Raw genomic sequence first — 23,202 nt, forward strand, 5'->3', positions numbered from 1 at the left:
GAACCAAAGCATTTAATTCACAGAAAAAATTTCTTAGTCCTGAAATCTCTATAGAGGTATCGATTATTAGTGGAGGATTCAGAAATATTTAAAAAAGTAATGAGATGCTTAAATTTCCAATTAAAAAATCATATATTAATTGGAATTTGAAAGTGAATGTTCACGCTAAAGATCAATTAATTTTTTTAGTTCATTTTTTTAAATCTTAATGAAATAAAATGAAGGAAATGCATTTTTTGCTTTTTGCAATCTCAGATTTATTTAATAATATATGGTGCTTAATAGGTTGGGTCTTTTCAAGTGGAGTTTTGAGCGAAATAATATTTAATTATATTTCAAGAACTACTCTGAATTTTGGAATGAAATTCTGTACATATATAGAAAAAAGCCTACTGGATGTAATGATTTAAAAAATCTCGCATTAATAATAAATAGATCCCTAGGTACTGATTAATTAATTCGGTAGATCAATCTTTCGATCTAAATAAGCGTGTTTGGGTCATTTCCATCGATACCAGTTTTGTGAAAATTCAACAATTAATATGGCAGTTAAAGCAGTCTTTTCTCTCTGTCTTTTGATGATTCTACCTCATTTTTAATCATTCAGTTATTCCAAAACAAAATATGATTTCATACTAAATGCTCATAGAAAATATTTAGGCTACTTTGAAACAATTTCTAAAAATACTTCGAATTTTATAAGATGTTCTTGACTCAATGTGTAAAATATTTCAGGATCAGTATGCCAATTCTATTATTCATGATGTCAATTTAGTTTACAAAGTACAGCTCCACAGGATGGTAAGTATAACTCGTACACTTTCTTCTTTAAATTATTTTCTTCTTTTTAACTGTGGTTTGTATTTTAAATTGAAAAAAAAATAGTCTTCCAACTGAAGGAATCTCTTCTTACTATTTATAGTAAAAGTATGAAAAGACATCTTTTTAAAAGTTTAGAAACCAAATGTAAATAAATTATTTTTAAAATAATAAAAAAATTCAATTTATCAAAAGGAATTCTTTTTAAAGTTATTCTTGAATTAATTTAAAGGTTTCTTTTCTATCCTAAGATTATGCATTTAAATCCGTTACCTTATTTTCTTTTGCAGCCAATGCGCCATAGAAAAGTTTGCCATGACCGAAATGGTTCTTTCCAACCTCTTGCTTGTCCTATGTTAGATTTGATGGTAGAATTCATATTAAGTCACATGACAAAAAGTTTGCCATTTGAACTGTATTAGTACGTATATAATCGCTTTGAATAATTTTTTTTTCTCTCTTGATAAATATATTATCAGTAGGTGCATGACATTTTTTATTTCAGTTTTTTAGCATTTAAATGTTGGCGGCTTGAGTTTGTATTATGGGTGTGCTGTATTTTTATCTTACCCTGCACAGTTTTGTCTTTTTTGCGTTGTCTTTTTTTTCTTTTTTGCCTTTTCTTTATAATTAGCCTTGAATAATTTAATCCTTTATAAGATAATTTGCTTTTGCATTTTTGACGTGACTTAAATAATTTATTCAAATAAAAATTTACATTCAAAATTAACATTTTTTTCTATTGTTCTTGTATTTCTTACTTCATTTATTAAGATTTTCACTACAGTAGCTAAACAATAAAAAGATTACGCAGTATTGTTTCAAAATAAGGGTATAATTAAAAAAAGAGCATGACTAAATATTAATTATTTTTCCTCGATATTCGAGTGACTTTTAAAAACTGTTTTAATAATTGAGACCTTTGTAAGGTAGTGCAACTTATTATAAATTATAATGCATTTCAGAACATATTTTTCCTTTGAAAATCGTTCAAATTCTGATGTAGTCATCGAAACTGCCAATAGAGAAATATGATCAATTTTACTATTTTATATCTAACTGAATTTGTGCTATGTTGTATTTAAATATGAATACCTTTACTGTGTTTTTTTTTAATTTTTGTGCAAAATATTATTCAAATCGCGAAAATTTTCATTGAACATTCTTTCTAATTCGTCATTATTTGTAAATAAAAGTTGTTAAAAAATTTTAATTTTAAAAATACGTTATTCCAATTAAAATAGTTTTTAATTTTTTTTTTGGCATTAATTAAGCCTTTTCTTGTATCACTATTTTCATTTTTTTTAAAATTTAGTCTTGCGAAAAATGTAAGCGCTTGGATATGCATCTTAAGTGGGAATTGTTTGAAACTCCTTTTCTAGTATTCAGAAATAGGATGGATCAGATGCCTAGTGCGAAGTCGTATTCTTCCATTGACCTTGAACGTAGGAAAGAAGCATGCACTATATTTGTGCACATTTCAGTAAGAAGAAAACAATACTCCAAAATAAACACCTCTATTACTGCTTTTTCTTTCGAAAGAGACAAATTTTATTCAATGTGCTCCAGGAAAAAATTGCAGTAAATTGTTGATAAATCTAAATATTATGTGCAAAATTAAATAAATCAATAATTAATGCACACAAAAAAAAAGTGTTGCAGTTCCACTGTATCTCTACAAAAATCGTCCCTACATTCCAATATGGAAGCTAAGGAACGGGTTTAAGTTTACTATTCCAAATTATCCAAGTGCATTATAAACTTACCTTTTTCTTAAAGAAAGAGGGCTAGCCATTATCTTGTTCTTATAAAATTCTATCTTCTTATTTGAAACAAAAATTCTTTCAAATTATAATTAGGATTTGCTTTTTATAATATTTCATCGAAAATTTGATTTCTTAGTTATTTAACACAAATGCCGTTATTGTTGATCCATTCTTTGAAGATATTTATTTTGAATAATTAACTAAGTTAAATTTTTGAAATTAGAATATAAGATTTAAACTTCTTTAGTTTACTTTTACAATGTACATTTACTTATTTAAATTTTTAAAAATATGCATTTTAAAAATTTAAAATATTAATGCTTAAACTTGGTTCTGCCTTTTCTAACTTCTACACAGATTAATGCAAAATAACTGTCAAAATATTTTAGTTTAAAGAAGCCAGTTGAGATGCCAATTTCCTTTTCTTCTGTGTAACTGATTGGAAAAAATCTAAACTAAAATCTAATGAGAAAAAAAATTATGTGCTAATTTTATATATCAGAGAAATACAAGATCATAATGCAGGTTCTTTATTCTATTATCAAAACCTATAACTGTTATCTTTTGATTTTGGATAGTCGATTACTCTAGCAAAGGTTTAAATTTGACTAGTAAACCCTAATATAAATTTGATTAGCACAAACATTTAAATATCTCTATAAAGTAATACGGTATCTGCTTTATGTCTATAACTTTTTTCAATATAGTTTATGTCTTGGTGTAATTCATCGAATTCTATGCTATCAGAAAAAAGGTCGCGTCCGACTGCAGTACCAGTGGAAAGAACTTTGGACAGGTATTTAAAACATGTTGGTTTTGTTTTTATTTTACTTTTTATTTTTACATATTTTGGTCAATAATTTTAAATATTTTTAATTTTGTAGGTATATAACAAATTGCAATGAATATTCTTTACAAAAATATAATAATAATAATAGAACTGGTATTGGAAATTATTTTTTTGTAAATGATTCTATTAATTTTATTAGTAATCAGTTGTAATTTTTTTGTGTAATACTGAATTTTTTTATAATTTTTAATGCAATTTAGTTTTATCAGGTTATAAAAATTCTAGGCAGAGTTATTTTAGAGAAGATGAATGATTTCAATCAACCGTTACTTGAAAACATTGTAGCATAAGGAAATGAAGACGCACTTACCACATAAAATAGAATTTCAATTATTCAAAGCGGAATTATACGGAATTTCCAAATATCCGACCTGGTTTTTGGAATGGAGAAATATAAAATATCAAAGTTAGAAAACAATTGTGAGAAAACAGAAAAGGTTTTAGACACGTTTTCCCAACTGAAAATTATTGTAACTACCAAATAGGATAGAGAAGGGGGGGGGGGATAATGGTAAACCATTTTTGTTTGGCCAAAAGATTACGAATAAAAATGTAGATTTTTTTAAAGATTTCATTGTTTCAATGAACTGTTTATTAACTATACAGAAAATGTTTTCATTGTAACTTAGGAAAAAGTCAACAAAATTTAAAAATACATTTTCTTTTATGTAAAATTTTTAATATCTAAATGAGTGACAAATATAGAATTAGAAAAATAATTGAAAGGTGGAAAGTATATTTTATTAATTATATAATAATTTATTAATATATAATAATAATAAATAATAATGTGTTATATTATAATAAATAATAATTTATTATAATATAACACGGTAAAGTGAAGAAACAACTCTCTCTCTCTCTCTCTCTCTCTCTCTCTCTCTATATATATATATATATATATATATATATATATATATATATATATATATATATATATATATATATATATATATATATAGGCTGTTTTTTTTAATTGATGGTACAGAGAGAACTTCGAACTATCAGCCGCAAAGCCATCAAATTTTGTACGGGGACTATTGACAACATGGGAAAAAGGAATCCGCGAAAAAATATTTTAGTTCGAAAAGTTGCCGATAGGAGGAATGTGGCTCTTTTGATCTAAATTTTAAGTTTAACTGCACGATAAAATTTTAAAAAACTTCAATAAACAAATAAATAAATAACAAAGAATTAATTTTTCCATAAATGTGCTTTATTCGAAAAAATAACTTCTGTAAATGGTTACAAATTAAAAAAACAACAACAAAAACAGAACAGATTCTATTCGACTTTCTTTTTATTCTTTGTTCTTTTTCAGTAGAATCGCTTTCCTTGGAAGACATCGGCTATTTTCATATGACCTCCATTTTCTTGGACTAAGCATTGCATTTTGTACACCGTAATCTCAGCTGAATGCAACATTTCAGGAGGCATATTCATAACAGTCCGTGCTATGTTTTCCTTTAAAACTGATAAGTTCGAGACTCCACCAAGATAAACCTTCGATTTTAAATAACCCCACAGAAAAAAGTCACATGGGGTTAGGTCGGGGGAGCGAGATGACCATGCAACTTGAAAACAACGACTGATGACTCTTTCTCCTGTAAAAGGATGGCGCAGCAGTTGCTGTACGGATGTACCAATATGTGGTGGTACTCCATCCTGTATAAAGACAATTTTATCTGAGCATTGACTTTGCTGAAGTTGTGGGATAACAAAACTACTCAGCATATCATGATATCTTTGAGCATTTACGGAATAGGTCTGCGGTCCTGCTTGGGTAATAGACTCAAAGTATGGTTCGATGATAAAATCTGCTGTAAAACCACACCAAACAGTTACTTTTTGAGAATGGAGTGGGATTTCTTGAAATGCACGGGGTTCTTCAGATGCCCAAATTATAGAATTCTGAGTGTTAACAGTCCCATTCAAATAAAAATGAGCCTCATCACTCCAGAGAATTGTCCAAGGCCAAGCCTCATCGACCTCCATCATCGCAAGAAATGTCAAAGCAAAGGTTAATCGAAGATCGTAAGCTGTAGGTTTTAATTCATGCAAAAAGCTAATTTTATATGGATAAAATTGAAGAACTTTCCATACTGTTGAAGCACTAACATCCAGTTGTCGGGCAACTCCACGTGTGCTGCTATTACTAGCAGTGCTCGTCTGATTTCTTTCAACGACAATGTTTGTGATCGTATCCTTCGATACCGGTTTCCGTCCTCTACCAGGCCGAGTTGCGATAGAACTTGCTTTTTCAAATTTTTTAGTCATTGCTTTCACTGCATTAATTGATAGAGATCCTTTATGTAAATTGTTTCGACTTCTAAATTCGCGAAGAGCGGTCGTTTGCATTTTATTGATTTAGATAAAAGAGCTTCGCAAGTAATGCACGCTGTGCTAAAGAGAGACGCATTTTACAAATCAACTGATACTTGAAATGATTTTCATTGCCCCCCCCCCTTCTTTTTTATAACTCAAAATACTGGCGCTGGTGTCGACTACGTAATCGGGATTTTGCACACCCCCCCCGTGTTTTAAGCAAAATTTTAGATGTTTTAAAGTGTAAAGCGCCACATTTTCCCCTATTGGCAACTTTTGGAACTAATTTTTTTTCGCGGATTCCTTTTTTCCATGTCGTCAATAGTCCCCGTACAGAATTAGGTAGCTTTTCGGCTGATAGTTCTACCTACGGAGGTCTCTGAATAATTTCAGTTTAAAAAAGAAACACAATATGAAACACAGAAAAAAAAGAAGAAAAGAAACACAAACAAGAAACAAATTTTATATATATATATATATAATATAATATTAACTTATGCGGCAGAGAAATTGTTCTTATTACTTATTGCCAAATAGCAAGAGACAAATGTAAACAAATCGACATATAACTGTTCTTCAGACAGCTTCATTGAACTCTTTTACAGCTGTCTTCAATTCAACGCTTCAGTAATTAATGGAGCTACAAAATATTATTAGAAATTCTGGAGAGAAGACTCGTCCTGTCACCAAAAGCTTCTTTCAGTCAGAGGAAAGAAGATGTAAACGAAAATAGAATGATAGAAATAGGCGTGTAACAAAGTTGAATCAAGCTTGAATATGGGCTTAACTGTCACTAAATGGTATCATGGTCTGAACATAATTCATATACTGCCATTCGTGTCAAAAACCATGTTATTTATACATTATTATTATTTTTTTTTTGTTTTGTTTGTGAGGTTTCTTTTCGACAATTAAATATTTATGATAACTGCTTGGTTGAGATATATTAATTTATTGATTTCTTAATTGGTGAAAGACTTATATTAGATAGTGATGTGACGAGGGAAAGTGTCGCCTAGGAAAAATATGGTTTATTTTCACCCCTACCCGTAATCAGTGGCTTTGTAACATTAAAGGGTGTTGGAAGGAGGCATGATTGTTATTCTTCTTCTCCCCTTTATCATATTTGATTTTTGAAAAGAACGACAAATGCTTTTTTTCTATGGCGCTCACTACAATGTCAATTATTCTCTGAAGTCAAAAAAAAATTTAAAGCATTTTGCTGTTTATTTTTATCTAGTGGATTCGAATTTATGTTGAAAGGCGAGTATTTTCTTTTATTCATAGTAAAGTAAAGAAGTAGTTTCGTATGCTTACAAAAAAAATTATGTGCCTTTAAGGTCTATAATCGTTAGTTTATATCTGCTTTCCTTTTCAATGTGCAAAACTTTTACCACAAATTGCAAATAATATTTGGATATTCTTGTGAATGACAGCACGTGGTATTTTAATTCACGTTCATAGAAAACGTTTATTTACAATCCTAAAGTATACCGTATTAGTGATTCCCAGTTCTGAAGTGCAATATATTACTCTTTTGTATACTTCTTTTGCATTTTATGGCGCCATTCAATGTTTTATGTATGTGTTTGTAGTTCATTGTTTTTGTAAAATTATTTCTTATGATTTCAAAAATATTTCATTTTGTAGCTTTAATTACTTTGATTAAGTTCCTTATGACACAAGAAGCGTTGCTGGCCAAGAATTGTAATATTTTCAACCTTTCTATCCAGGTAAACATAAAATACAATTATCTTATTTAAAATAGACTGTAACTATATAAGATTTTCCAAATTAATTATCGTAATTTAACTGAAATATCTCGGTATAAATTTTAATTTTTTAAAATTTATTGAATGGAATTTCCTTTTCTGTTTTCATCTGTGTCGCATTATTGATTTCACAATATTGGTCCTGATTTTTAATAGCTATTATGAGGTAGTTTTGAACTGGGACATATATGAAATGATTTAATCATCAGTTCTATCTTATTTGCTTTTGATGTGTCATTATTTGCAAATATTTACACTTCTAAATTATATATTTCATGTATTTTTCCTTTCAGTAGTGTTTCGATTTCTTTTCCTTGTATTATCATGCATGCTGATAGCAATTTCTTCACCAAAAATTGTACTTTTTTTATGTAATTTTATATTGAAAACGAAATTGAGTTTTGATATCTAATAATTTATACGATATTGATGAAATTGAAATATGCTCTTATACAAAAAGTGGGCACTGCGAATAAAGATAAGAATTATAAATTTTCATTTCTCTTCATCTAAACAAAAGAAATATAAAACGTACTTAAATCATTTCATTCCTATATTTTGCTTTATAATTTCTAAATTAATTAATCCTGAAATTCCAAAAGATTGCAAAAATAAAGCCGCAAAAATTTTTATAGCATAACAATTTTTTTTTTTTCCCTTTTGAAACTTTTTAGACATTCTGTTAACTAATTAAAGGTGTTTTTCTACCTCGTATGTATATTCTCTTAAATATCTACAAAGTTTAGTTTGCATAGCCTCTGAAATATATAGGAAATTCAGTTTAGTTTTTAGTGTCCCTTTTTGTATTTTAATTTTTTTCCTATAATTTCAGGTCATGAATACTCTAAATCTGTTCATTACATTTGGTGATACTTTTCTTCCCTCCCCTTCTTGTTATGACGAACTTTATTATGAAATTGTTAGAATGAATCATGTATTCGACAATTTGTATTCACTAAGTAAGTATTTTCTTAGGAGTCGTTTAACTGCTGTGTTATCTATTAATAGAAAACACAACAGTTATAGTCTGTGCGGATAACATTTTGGAGCTCATCTGCTTAGCACTGAACATGTAGGCAGTACTTTTATTGAAAATCTTGAATTAAAAATGACTTCAGAAAAAAAATCTGAGCTCATTTTTGTTTATAGAATTTACTTTATTTCTCTTTAAAAAAATTCTCTTTGAGTGTGATTTATGTTAATAAAAGATACTGCTTGTACTAAGTCAAATTATCCTATTAATAAGTTGGATCTGTAAGGTCAGAATGTCACTATAAAAAATCAAATTATATGAAAATATATTCCCAATTAATGATTAATTATTTGCAAATCATATGTATATTATTAAGTTATACAGATTTTATTGTCTGCATTATAGTAACATTTTTAGGCATTTTTTATTTTTTTTTAAATTTGCAAAAATTGCATCACATAATTCGGAAAGATTGAAGTGTACAAAACTTACTGAACGAAATGTTTGTTTTAAGAATGTAAAAGACGCCATGTCTTAGCAAAAAAAGTTCTTTAATTATATAATAAATTCTTAGAAGCTTGTGTGATAAAATAATTAATCATGAATTGTCAGCAATTTAAAAGTAAATAAATAACTCTTACAGCATTATTTAGTATTCTTTTTTTTATTTTTTTTTATTTTCAAACTCTTTTTCTCCTTTATCTTTTTTGTTAGTATATTTTCTTTTTAAAAATACTTTTAATTACTTTCATTTCTGACATATTTTTAGACTAGATTTGTGTTTTAATATGAAAGTAATTCTGTTTTTGTTAATGCTTGATTAAATTGTCCTGCACATTAACTTTTACTATGATAACAACTAAAATATGCACTGCAAGAAAATAGTTTTGGTATAGTATTTATGTTTCCGTTAATAAACGAACTAGAAACAAATCCAGTCAATCCTTCTTTTCTAGATTATTTGATTCATAAATTTAACAACTGTGTAAAATCGTTTGAAAATATTACTATTATCATCTTCGAAAATACATGGTATAGGGCTCTTTCCAGCTATAGAAAGCAAATATGTCTTGGTTTTAATTATTTTGGTGTCAATGGAAATATAAGCCCCTTTTGATTATTTTCCATTTATAGTTTGTGAGAATTTATTTAAATATCATTGATGTACGTTTATTGTATATTATTTATTTATTATTATTTTTGTAGTTTTTATGTAATAGATGAAAGTGCAGAATATCAGAAATTGTGGATCTCTTTAGTTTGAAAATGCCCCTACATTATATTAGATGTTGACTGTATTAAGTCCTCTTGTTGGACAACATTTAGTAAATTGAAGTATATTTCTGTGCACGAAACAAGAGAAAGAGCGATTATAAACTTAGCTTCGAAGACTTACTATTGCTTCGAATTTAAGTCTCTTACTTAATCTGTCGATACAATACACTTCTTCGAAATACGACTAGCCTTATAATACACGATTTACATTAGGAAGTGTACCTTTATGAATCACTCTATTTTTTGGAGCCGTATAATATTTATTTTATACACGTACAAAAGAAATATCTTTAATATTTATTTTATACAAGTACAAAATAAATGTCTTTAATATTTTTAACTTTCTTTTGTCCTGTTTTGTAAATATAAATTAAATTTTTTAAATTTCATTATTTTTCTTTAAATAGCTGAATTTAGAAGATCTTAAGTTGAAATTAAAGAATGTTTATGTATAAAGCTCAAATGAGATCTTAATACAAAGCTTCCAGAGAAACGTTAGGAAGCATACTCAACAGTTCTTTGATGAGAAATGATGTTTGAAAAAGAAAAGTGAAAAAAGTTTTTTATTATAAAACATTCAATCTGAAACCAAATTATTTCTATTTTGTGATTTTATCTTCCGATTCTGTTTCTGAATTATCTTATAAAAATTTAAGGGATAAGAAATAAAGTAAAAACAATTGGAAAAACAGAATTTTTATTTATTTTTTAATTATAAGATGGTTTTTAAGGTTTGCAGTATTGATGTAAAAATTTTTCCGTTAATTATATGAAATATTCAAAAAAAAAATTTGGGTGACAATTTAATTATGTTTTGCAACTTAATCAATCCTAGCCATTTTGGTTTAAAAATGAATCGGTACTAGTGGGCATAATTCAGCTTCGCTTGCATAATAAAATTGTCCTTTCTGTTCATTAAATTATCTGTGTGTGTTGTTTAACTATTCATATTCAAAGCTTCATGAATCATTTCATGTTTGATGTTTTCGAAATGTTAATATCTTATTTGAATCTATATATTTTCTTTATTAGCCTTGAGATATACAACTTGCGATGGTGAATGGAAAGAATATGCTGCTAAATTAATGAATAGTCTTGTTAATGTCAGGTAATGGTTTATACTGTAATATTTTCGAATAATGTCAAAAGATAATCTTAACATATATATTTTGATTAAATGTGACCTTTGATGCACTCATTGGTGCATACGTCTTGTATTTTATAGTCTTTTACTTCACTGAACTTACATTGATCTAATTGTGTTCTCAGGTCGGGGAAAATAATTGAAAGTATTGATCGTATGTTAATAATTATTAGGTAAAAATCAAGTAAAATTTTTCATTGAGCAGTTTAGATCTTTTAATGGATTTATGATGGCCCCATAGCAAAATCTCTGCTTTATAGATACATAGCAAATTTAATAGAAATAGCAGTATAATAAAGGAAGGGAAAATAAAAGAAAGGATAACACTATAAATTATAAGGAGTCCAGTCTGGTTGTAACGATTGACAAAGTCGCCAGACTGGATTCTGTATAATTTATGTGGTTGTCCTTTGATTTTTTTCTTCCTGTTCTTATACTAGTGTTTTTATTTATATTAGTCTTATTCTGGAAGCAACAGCATTTTGCGCACTCTAAACCCCAATTAATTAAATAATTTGTTAATTAATCAAATGATTTTATTTTACCGGTTATTTAATTGTCCAACCTTTTAACTTTTATTCGATGTCTCTCTCTATTATAACAAATTTAACTTTCAGTTTCTCTTTGACATCATTAATCTGCATGTCAATAAAATATTGTGAATAAGGTGTCAGTTCAGGTATTGGCCTCTTGATTTGATCATGATTAAATTCTAATTCTGGATATTCCATAGTGCTTTTTCACTATTCTTATTCATTTGTTTACAAAATAGTGAAAGATTTTGAGAGTGATTAGTATATAGTACTGGTTGTCCTTTTTGCTTTTGAAAGTAACTTTTTATGAGAAATATTAGCTGTACATAATTCATTTCATGATGTATCTGCAAATTGTTAATGCATATTTAATTCTCCGCATTGAATGAACCAAAAATTTTATAGAACATAAAAAGCAATTGCAAAATTTAGCATGTCACTTTTGCTGTCATCGGCATATATTTTTTTGATTATCTGATGATTATATCTTACTTCATTCTAAAAAAACTTTTTTTGATATATCTACTCAAAGGAATGTTATTCAATGTGTATTTTTAGGGCTATCATTAATCATTTTACTCCAAAGATTGAATCTGTCTTAGCTGATAATGGTCTATCTGCTTTAACAGAAGATCAGGTAAAACTAATCACTCACATTTTGAATTTACTCTATTTTTGTATTATCATTTATTATTTTCCGTATTGTAATCTATCCAATATAATTTTTAAATCATTTATTTATTATATGACATTTATTGATACATTTTTGCCATATGAATTGATTATGTGATCTGAATTAAGAATATTGTTTCAGCATGTGTCCCCCTAAGGATTCATTAATGTAATATTATCTAATACTTTTTTATTCATATCAGTATTAGTGTATCAGCCTTTTGTATTCTATTCACTATTGAAGTTCGATTTCTGAAAGTAACCTATTATTAATTCGAAAATTTAGACATATTTGCAAAACTGTTACGACTTTCTTTACAACTGCATTTAGTTTATCACAAATACTTTCATCGACATAATTCATTTTTTATTGAATAAACATTGATAAATATGTTTTCAAAATAGTGACTGTTCTGGAATTAGACTTATGTCTGTAAATGGTTTATTATGATTTTTCTATTATTTCATCGATTTTTTTTTCTTTTACTTCATTTCATTGCAATTTTCATAAAGAAATAAAAAAATTCTTGGCTGGCTGTGAGTTAAATTGTTCTGTGTAATCACAAGAAAATCATAACCTGCCACTCTACTTTTCTAAGTAATACCTTGCAGCTTTAATTGGGAAATCAGTTGCAGAAAATTCAATATCGAATTAACAAGTAAGAATTTCTGTTGAATGATAGTTAACAGCGCTAGTTTCTAGGAATTGTAGATTTCGTCTTTTGAGAAATATCATTAGCTGCACTCCTGGTTTTTGAGATGCAGAAGTGGTTCTGAGTCTTACCTACTCATTAACGTAATGAATTGTCACCAACCGTCTCTTTATATTTCCTCTCAGTGAATAGCTACTAACTGAAAATTTTTATATCCTTTTTTATGCAATTTTTTCTGCAGTTGCGATGAGCAAATTTGCATAATTCATTGCGTTATCATTTTCAGGTACCCTCCAAATATACAGTACTGTGCAAATAAATTGGGGCAAACTTCCTTTCTCGGAAATTTTCAGCCTCAAACCGCTTTTAACTGCATTTTCTTACCAAAAAGGGTTGACCTTGACTAGTTTAAATTGATTTGACCACGTGATCATCGCATGTAGAGCATTTTTGCTATCAGTTATCAGTTACATTTCGGTTGCTGTAAGAAGTGGTCGATTGTGCAGTTGTTTTGTTCTGACGTGTATAAAAAAAGTGATATCGCTCCCAGAGAAAGCACTAGAATTGGTGCTTTTAGTCAGCATACTTCTATGACTGTAAGGGATATTGCTGCAGCAATTGGAGTTGGAAAAATCCAATGTTTCTAGGATTATTAATCAGCAAATTAAGTTTGGGACATTTTTTCAAAAATGAAAAAGTAAATGTGGACTCAACCGCAAGGCAACACTTCGGACAGACAGATTTCTTGTACGAAATAATAAAATGCATCCTTGCAAAATAAGTACAGACCTTCAGAGAGAATTATTAGCTACTGATGTGAGTGTGGATTCATCGACAGTACAACGAAGGCTTATTGGAGCAGAGAGATGGCCAAAAACATCAGTCAAAAAACAGTAGTTAACACTTACAATAAAGAGGAAATGTTTGTATTGATCCAGAAAATATCAATCCTGGACTACACAATAGGGTGGAACGAAAAAATCAATTTCCGATCTTTAATTTGTAATAGTATGGAAAAGTTGCCTTTTAGTGTAGATAAAATAAATTATAAATATGAAAAATATTGGAATAGGTTTTGAGGTGTCACTAGGACGTTAAAGTTTCATAAAAACACACTTTTTGCAACTTTTGCCACGTTTATGGGGAAAAAAACACTTTTAAAAAAGGCGCTGTCATATGAATAGAAATATAAAAAACAGTTTTACTATTGCACTGGCATGGCACTGAGTCGTCACCGGAAGGGTTGTTATTGAGGTAAGGTGTCTGTGTCCGGTGACAAGGACAGGCCTGGTTTCAAATCTGTAGCTTTGCTGAGTTGGAATCTCCACACCGTCTATTGTGTAACTGATTTGTTGGTTTGTGTGCTTTGCTGTGAGTAAAAATGGCTCAGTCTAAATTAGTGAAGACAAGACAAACGTCGGAGCGTTCTATTTTTTAGGAAATTTAGTGATTTGCTTGAAGTTGAACTTCCTACTTATGAATCTGTTATGAAGTGCTACTGTTATATTAGACATAAACTCAAAATTGCTTCCGAGAAGGATCGTTCTCTGAATGAAATATGTGACACTTTAGTTCCCATAATAGAACAAATATGGTCAAGAACTTCTATTCCCGTTGCTTCTAGCAAAAGAATTTCACAAATGATAGAAGCTTATCATGTTAAATACAGGAATTTATTAAAGTCTAAAAACAGAATATGTTCTGCTATGTTTGATTCCAGCCATGCAGAATTTAGAAAAGAAGCTAAACGTTTATTTGATATTGTTGAACTGTATAAAAGAAAAAAAGTACCAGTTATGAAACAAAAGTTTCTAAACGATCAACGCTCTAACAGGAAAATGGCTATAGCTAATATTGATATTGCTACCACAAGCACTTTGGGGAAGAAAGAAGCAATAAAGAGTAAAGAATTACAAAGAATAATTAAGTTTAATCAAGAACGAACAAAAAATACTTGTGTGTCAGAAACGATTACTGGCGACAATGGTTACGCTGAAGAACAGCAGTGTTCTTTACAAAACGAGGCAAACCAACCAGAACCATCAAATAGACAAGAAGAGATAAAACTATCAAGTGCTTGTGTGGTTTAATATTAAGTTAAAACCTTCATGTACTTATGGTTCCAAACATCTTTTTAACCTTATCTCATTTTCACGCTATCTCTCTGACGATCTCAAGAAAATTATAGAACAGATTATTCAAAGAAATTGGTACTTTGCTGCTTCAGAAAATATTCTTTTGTCCATGCTAAGTGGTGAACGTAAAATTCAAAGAGAACTTGGTTTATAACGTGGTCCAAAGATAAACTTCGATACAAAAGATTACATCGACATGATCTCATGGCTTGAAAATGACGTAACTGAACCTCCCTTGTTAAAACATAACTTTCCAGTAACTCTCTGAAAGACTTTATCTGTGAGGCATCTGAAACTGAACAAAATAGTATAGGGGACTCGGTTATCGACCTTCCCCGGCTTCCTTGTCTTATGCAAGCAGTGAAGAGAACTGTGAAACTGGTCGCCGAATCGACTCAAAATGTCTGTGGTTCAATCGCAAGAGAAGGACACATAAGAGCAAAAACTGATTCACGTGTGAATATGCCGAAATTTAATTTAAAAAAACAGTTTAATGGGGCAATGAAGTAGAAACAAAAATTTTGAAGCTGTAACATTTGTAATCATTAAGGATACAGAAGTACAAAACGCAAAATTTGACATAAAAAATATTTGTTCTATTATCATACGTTGTAATTAATAATTTCTCCAATTGTAATGCTTATATGAGTATTTAAAACCATCTTTTGTAACATTATTTGAACGAAAAATCCATAAAAACATTTTCAAAGTTCATAAATTTCAATTTTTTACAAACTTTAAGCTCTTTACGACACCTCGAGATTTGATGTATTGCAACCAATTTTTTAAAATTTTTTTTTAAACCTAAAATCTAACTTTCCCCCACTATTGCCAAACTAAAAATTAAAAAAAAATAATTAGTGGCCCATTTTAAAAATTTACATTTTTTTACAAATTTCAAGCTTTTTGCGGCATTTCAAGATAATATAATATTGCAACTAAATTTTTATAAATTGTTTTTGAACCTGAGGCAGCTTTTCCGCGCTATTACAAAACTAAAATCTAAAAGTTCCTAACTAAATCTTTTGTTCCACCTTACTGCACAAGACTGGAATAAGGTTGTTCATTGACGAAACGCAATTTTTTTGTGCAAGGGATTCGATCAACATTTGTCAGACGAAATGCTGGAGAATGCACTAGGGAACAATATCTTAAGCAAACAGTTAAACACCCTCAGAAGGAGATGTTTTGGGGTTATTTTACATCTGGAAAACCTGGCAGCTTAGTACCAGTTGAAAGGTGAACCCTAAAAAATACATTTCAATAGTAGAAGAAAAAATAGTGCCTCTAATGCAAATGTTCGCTGGTGGTGTTGGTGTCTTTCAACAAAATCTTGCTCCATGGCCATAATTCGAAGGTGGTAAAGAATTTTTTTCAAGGAAGGAAATTAACAGTTTTGAATTGGTCTGGTAATTCTCCATATGTAAATCCCATCGAAAATTTGTAGAGCATTGTGAAGAGACGTATGACTAAAATGGACTGTTCAAATAAGAGAAATTTGATTCAGAATGTAATAAAGATTTGGTTTCGTGATGATGGCGTCAAAAATTTGTTATAAATTAGTGGAATTCATACCAAAACGTGTACAGGATCTCATTAAATCTTAAGGAGGACATATTCGCTACTAGATTGCTATAATATGCGTGTAAGTGAACCTATACTAATTAAACAAGATATGTGAAAATTTTTGTGTTTATCCCAATTAATGTAATGTAATCCTCTCAGTAATGTATGTTGTTTTTATATATGCTGAGCTTTAGAAAAAATCGAAAAATACAATTAAAGTTTTACTTTAAATTGATAGGAATCTCGTCTTCCCCCTAATAATCTTTTATATTATTTTTACATCAATTCTTGATTCTTCTTATTGTCCCTATGTGATTCCTGTAATTCACTTGTTTTAACATTTGTTTGATGAAGTAATGTATTATTTAGTTTAGTTAGGTTTGTACATCCAAAGCTGTTTTTTTTTTAGAAATGAATCTTTCCCACTTAATACATTTCTTTACAACTTGAGAGTTCTGTTCCAGAATATAATTTCGATTCTTGTAATTTTCAGTTATTCATTAAATGTGAAATTTCATATGGGTGTAACGAAGTTCTTGGAACCAGAAGTATATTCTTTTCAGAGAGAAATAAATGATTATTTATACTCATCTGTATTTTTGTCATCTTTGAAAAAACTAGAAACAAAGATCAAGGAGGAAATTGAAGTTTCTTATCTCAGTTGAATACTTGAAATTCATTGAAACAAAACAAACAAATAAAACTTAGTTCATTGGACTTTGAATTCAGTTATGCTCTATTTATTTATTTGGGTACTTTTTGTATCCTTACAATGGGAAATAAATATATTTTCAATTTTGGTGATGCTGAGAGATTTTATAAGGATTTATTGCCCTTTTCTTGACATTTTTCTGATATCTGATTTGTGAAAAGACTAGTGAAACTACACATACTTGTAAGTTATAATGTAAGAAATAAAATATTACAGTAAATGTTAGTTATATTTTTTTTGTATGGATATTTTAGGTACTGGATGTGGTAAGGAACAATTACGATACTCTTACTTTAAAATTGTATGATAATCTTGATCAATATGAAAAGTACACTGAAAAACCCATAGAATCGGCATTTTTCACACCATTGGTAAGTACTTTTATAAAATATTTATAAAATTATCTTCATATTAGTTTAAATTTACTTTTTTTTTTGCCCCGCTTTGTGTTTAATAAAGGCGTGTTCGCAAATTACACGGACCATTTAAAACCAACTATTAATTTTGAAATGCCTATATAAGTTTAATTGAATTGATATATGAGAATGTAAGGCCGTGAAGAGTTTTTGGTGTATAGAAAATATCATTTGTCATATTCCCTTATGCACGTTTATTGATTAGAAATAAAAGGTTTACCAGTTTCTTGTTTATCGTTCTGTGGCTACCTGCAATTTTTTGTGATATGGTTGATGTTTTTTTTAAAAAAATATTTATACTAAATTATAAGCAAATCGTATGTTTTTATGATGCTTGTTCAATTGTTTTTCAATGCTTATATGTAAACGTTTTCTTGCAATTTTTTTATTAAAAGAATATTATGCATATAAATTATTTCTTTTTCTGTTTTCAGGTTCGCAGTATTATCACTGAATATAGGACTTCTTTGAACTTTAAATCCTTAGAAATGCAAAGAATTATGAAGGAGTTTTCCATAATTAGTTAAAAATATTTATTAATTTGTGCTTGTACAATTCAATTTGTTCCGGATAAGAGCAATGAATTTTATTTTATCTTGCTAATGAAATATTTTATAACTAATGAACATATGCAATTTTTTACACATTTTTTAAGATCAATGACTCTTTGAATACATATATATATTTCAGTGCTAATTAAGAAAAACTGAAATCGTCCTAAAATGATAATGTATACTTTGAAAAAGATCTTTGAACTGTAAACCTATTCGTCAGTTGTGATAATTAATACTCCCCCTCAACTTATCTGTTGTGTATTGTAAGCACTACTGGATACTCATCATTAGATTGCTTATCATAAATTATCGTTATCATTTAGTTATCGTTGTTTTAATTTTAAATATGATTTTGCTTTTCATTCGAATGCATTTTTATTTTCATAGTCTTTGATACCTCTTTATTTTTGGGTTGCATTTATTTAGGGAACCTGAATATCCCATTTATAAAATTTTCTCTTGATTGAGTGAAAGAATCTACATAGGAGCATTGATACCTGATGTGGCAAACCACTATGTATTCTGCTTTAATTTTTAAATGCATGTAATTCGAAAATTTTTCTCATATCTAAAAATGTATATCAATTTGTTTCTTGAAATCATTTTATATAAATATTATCGCTTTTGAAGAATCTCTCAAAATTTCTAAAAATGCGGAATTGTGAATGTTTTGAGAGTCCATTACTGTTTAAAATATCTTGTTTTGCTTATTGATTTCAATGTGCTTAATCATAAATTATTGTTTTTATTGTGATTTAAATTGGATTACATGAAGTTCTAGTTCGTGTGAATTACGTTCAGTGTAAATTTCAGAGAATCGTTTTATACTTCTGAAATAATAATTTTTAAAAAAATCACAAACTTATTTAAAGAGATGTCTATAATAGAAAATTGCTGAGATATTACCAACCTTGAATAAATTTGGAAGTATTTGGGGCAGAAGAATCATTTTCAGAAAATAATGAATCTATTTTCTTATCTCAATAAATAAGATATATCTTTTATTATTTTAGTTCTTTCTATATCAGACCTTCTTAAACTATTAATAAATGTCCCTTTTCTTTTTCAAAATGTTTTCATGGCGAGGGTTCTTCCAAAAAACTTATCCTCCCCATCGATTCCAGTGTGCATACTCGGAGAAGAATACTCGAATGATATTATGAATTAGAAGTAAATTTAATCACATATTTATATTTCATATATTTGAAATATTTTACTTTCATATTACAGTGTTTAATTTTTTTTTTTTTTAAATTTTAAAAAGGTAACCGAACCACGTGGGTTCTTTTTCCCTTCATAATATTGGTTTGTATTCCAATTGATTCCAATTCCAAAATCCCAATTTGATCATGCGTTTGAAAATTCTTGCTCTATAGCAATGGATTTTAATAAAATGTGCTTAATCTGTACAGAATCCATGTAAAACTAATTTTTCTTCCCTTGTCAGTTATTTTTCAACGTTAATTCGAACTAATAGGATTTTACCGTATTTAAAAGTGTAGGTCAGTTACAGTAGTTTAAAAATTATTGCAAAGGAAATGACAGTTTATTTCTTGTTCACACTAATTTTACTCTACAATTTAGATTCTAATATTTTGCATTTTATCTTATTTTAATATTATTTGGCATAGCTTTGTTTTATTTTTAAAATTTGTTTAATTAATGCGTTTATTCGAAAATAATAAAACAAAATTGTTTTATGGGCGAGTTGTAACCATATGAGTTGCATGTTAAAACCTAATATAACTTAGAGTCCCCCACCATAATCATCCGGAAATTTTTAATATTCCTAAAGAAGATAGTGGATACATATTTTGGAATTCTGTTTAATGGCGTTTTAACTTTTCATAAGAAAAAAAAATCCTATGATTTTTTTTTTCTAATGATTTTTTGGGTTCTTGAAAAGTGATTAAATTCTCAAAATTTGTGGAATACAGATCTTTAGCAAACTTTTAAACCTAGCCAAAGAGCATTTTGCTGGATTACTGATTTATTTTTAATCTAAAATCGTTAGATTTAACTTTAACTAGTTTACTTCTTAAAAATTATTTTACAAAAAGAGAAAGAAGTTGTGATGCTATAAAAATCTTAAAATAAAACTATTATTTCATCAGTCATGTTGTTTTCAAATATTTTTGCTTCTGATTATGCTCCAATTGACATAGTATGTACTGAATATTCTTTAAATAAAGACATTTCATTATTTCAGCAGACCAAATTTAAGTTCAAGAACTAAATTCCACTAAGCTTCCAAAATGTTTTGTTATTTGAATGTTCTGGAATGCGAAAACAAATCCGAACATTTTCTTGGAAGAAATTTATATCTGAAACTGAAACTGCATTTAAAATCTTCTCAAAAATTTGAATCTTAAAAAGTGATACGTGATGACAAAATGAAGTATCATACTATATCAGATTTCTGTTATTTAATGCTAACTGACAAAGTGAATTAACTTTCATTTTTTAAATTTCTTGAATATTTTCCCCACTTTTGATTTTAAGAATTATTGATATACTTACTTATAAAACATTGTCAATCTAAAAATTATTTTTCCCTTGCACAAAATTATTCTAAGAATCGTAAATCATTTTATTAGTTTTTTTATTTTAATTCATAGAAAATTTATTGCTGTATATTTTGCTAATGGAATTCTTTCAGTATGCTTCAGATATTTAACAGTCCTTTGAATTTAACTTAATATATACTATTTTTGTAAAATTTGTTTTCATACTGTAGCCTTTGTAAATAAATGATGTAAAATTTATGTTCTCAGAATCATGTTTATTGATAAAGAGTAAAATTTATTTGTGAAATTAGTTAGTTTCCAAACACATTTAAGAATTCGAAAGTCCTTGATTATTATAATATGACACCATCTAAATTAACAGACATCTGGATTTTTGAAATCATTATTAATTTGATAATTGGATGAGTTAATATTTGATAAACACAGATGTACGTAGTAATGCTTAGAGTAAGATAAAGAGACCACTTTAGTGAAGACTTGCAGATTTTGAATAATTATTTACACTCTTGAAAATTTAAAAACACAGACAAGAAGCAAGTTTTGTAGCTCCATGCCTATACTTTTCATCACCATTATCTGAGCTATTAATATTTCTGATTACCGTACTGGATCATTGTTTTTAGATCTTATACCTTTTCGATTTGATTTCGTTGACATAGGACGCATAAAAATGTCATCTTGTATGAAATTTTAAAAATATTAAAATATAAAAGTGTACTATAAGGCTGATTTATAATCAACCTCTTGAAATTTAAATGTTAAGAAAGAGTTCTTAATTAGAAAAATTAAAATCTATTATTGTGGTAAAGCATCTACGTAGGTTACAACCGTGGCGGACATCGACAACCAAACATCTGTTGCCAACATTCGTTTTCACAAGTTAACATAAGCTAAACGATTACAATTCTTTCATCGATACACAAAGTGAACCTTACATTCGACCCCGCTCAATATAAAATTTAGACGGACAGAAGAAATTTTAAATTGAAGCGTAAAAATAAAAGAAACAAAGTTTTTGATGAAATCATAGTTCAAGTCTCTGGGGAACACAGAGTAGTTAATATCTTTTTGATGATGACTTAGTAGCTCTCATTCTCTTCGTCTGTGCTGTTTTCCTCGATGGTTGGTGAATTTCGTTTAAAGTAAGGGTGAAGATGTTGTACGTGGACAACCTTGATAAATTTGTTCTGCTGTGTTGTAGACTTGATCTCGTAGCACACGGCCCCGACTGGGCGTATAGTCACAAATGGTCCTTTGAAAATAGGAGAAAGTTTGTGATCTCCTTTTTTCGGCCAGTCGTACAATACGAGATCTCCTGCCTTGAAGGAATGGGATCTGCGATGGAGATCAAATCGTTTCTTGTTCTCCAAATGTGTTTCATACACATTATTTGCTGCTTCGGCCCTGGCCAAAGTTAAAAGGTCTAGTTGGTCTTCACGTGGCGTGTCATCTATGAAGCTACCAATGTGAAGTTCACGTGGAAGGCGTGGCTCATATCCATGAAGTAAATAAAATGGTGATTTCTTAGTAGAATTTTGTTTTGTGGTGTTAATTGCGAGTAAGGCATTTGGAAGTAATTCATCCCATTTATTCGGGTTTTTGTCAATCATTTTTTTTCAAAGAGGACACAATGATGCCGTTGGCTCGTTCAACGATACTATTAGCTTGTGGTGAATAAGGTAGTGTCGTTGATTGTGTGATTCCATATTTTTGAAGAAACCGCTGAGTGTGACGTGCGGTAAATGCTGTTCCTCCATCTGATAAATACATATTTGGCGGTCCATATATAAGTATTATATTATGATACAGAGCATCAGTCACTGTATGAGCGGCGAGAGATGCAGAAGGTGTTGCAATTACACAGCGTGTGGAATGGTCAATTTGGACAAGCATATTTGTATTTCCATTTCTTGTTTCTGGCAAACAGATTATGTGGTCAGCAGATAAAATTTCCCAAGGTGTGGATGGAATCGGGAAATTGCTGCAAAAGACTATAGGCATTAACAGTACGTCGGTTGACAATTTGGCATTTATGACAGCTTCGAACATATGCTTTACAGTCCTTGCGCATATTTGGCCACCAATAAGTAATTGCAAATTGTCAAGAGTTTTTTTTTGCGTCCATATGTCGAACATCATCGTGAGAAGCGATCAGAGTTCTCTCTCTCATTGCCTTAGGAATCACTACTACAGATTTCGAATTATTATCTTTAACTCGCACAAGAGTGTTGTTGTCGATATTGTAATTGCATATGATTGACATTGTCCTTTTGTTTGAATTTTTTTCTCTGAGTAAGCGAAAAATATACTGACAAAAGTCATCTCTTTTCTGTTTCACATAAATGTCTGATTCATAACTTGCAGTAACTGTTAAACAAACAGGTGGGGTTGGGAAACGTGAAAGGTGATCAGCGATGACATTTTGCTTTCCGGGTTGGTGCTTAGTTCTGAAATCAAATTGAGCCAAATCCACTAACTATCGTGCAAATTTTCGATTAATTGCAGATTT

The 23,202-nt window shown here is 29.1% G+C and overlaps 2 protein-coding genes across 3 annotated transcripts in view; one reads left to right on the forward strand and one right to left on the reverse strand.

Moving 5' to 3' along the window:
• Window positions 1-20,930, forward strand: part of LOC129958232 (armadillo-like helical domain-containing protein 3) — a 61,550-nt gene extending 40,620 nt beyond the window's left edge. Inside the window, exons 18-26 of one of the 2 annotated variants that reach the window (XM_056070525.1) lie at window positions 736-801; window positions 1,110-1,240; window positions 3,293-3,381; window positions 7,411-7,493; window positions 8,365-8,491; window positions 10,813-10,888; window positions 12,016-12,094; window positions 17,450-17,566; window positions 18,046-20,930. In XM_056070525.1, the coding sequence (XP_055926500.1) occupies window positions 736-801; window positions 1,110-1,240; window positions 3,293-3,381; window positions 7,411-7,493; window positions 8,365-8,491; window positions 10,813-10,888; window positions 12,016-12,094; window positions 17,450-17,566; window positions 18,046-18,138 (861 nt within the window). In that variant the 3' untranslated portion in view covers window positions 18,139-20,930. The remainder of the gene's footprint in view (window positions 1-735; window positions 802-1,109; window positions 1,241-3,292; window positions 3,382-7,410; window positions 7,494-8,364; window positions 8,492-10,812; window positions 10,889-12,015; window positions 12,095-17,449; window positions 17,567-18,045) is intronic. The other variant, XM_056070526.1, reaches the window with a different exon arrangement.
• A 1,365-nt stretch (window positions 20,931-22,295) lies between these two features.
• Window positions 22,296-22,832, reverse strand: LOC129959276 (uncharacterized). The gene has a single exon (XM_056072099.1). It carries the CDS (start codon window positions 22,830-22,832, stop codon window positions 22,296-22,298), a length of 537 nt encoding a protein of 178 aa, XP_055928074.1.
• Window positions 22,833-23,202: the final 370 nt, after the last annotated feature.

The sequence above is a fragment of the Argiope bruennichi genome, chromosome X1 (genome assembly GCF_947563725.1).
Source record: "Argiope bruennichi chromosome X1, qqArgBrue1.1, whole genome shotgun sequence".
NCBI lineage: Eukaryota > Metazoa > Arthropoda > Arachnida > Araneae > Araneidae > Argiope > Argiope bruennichi.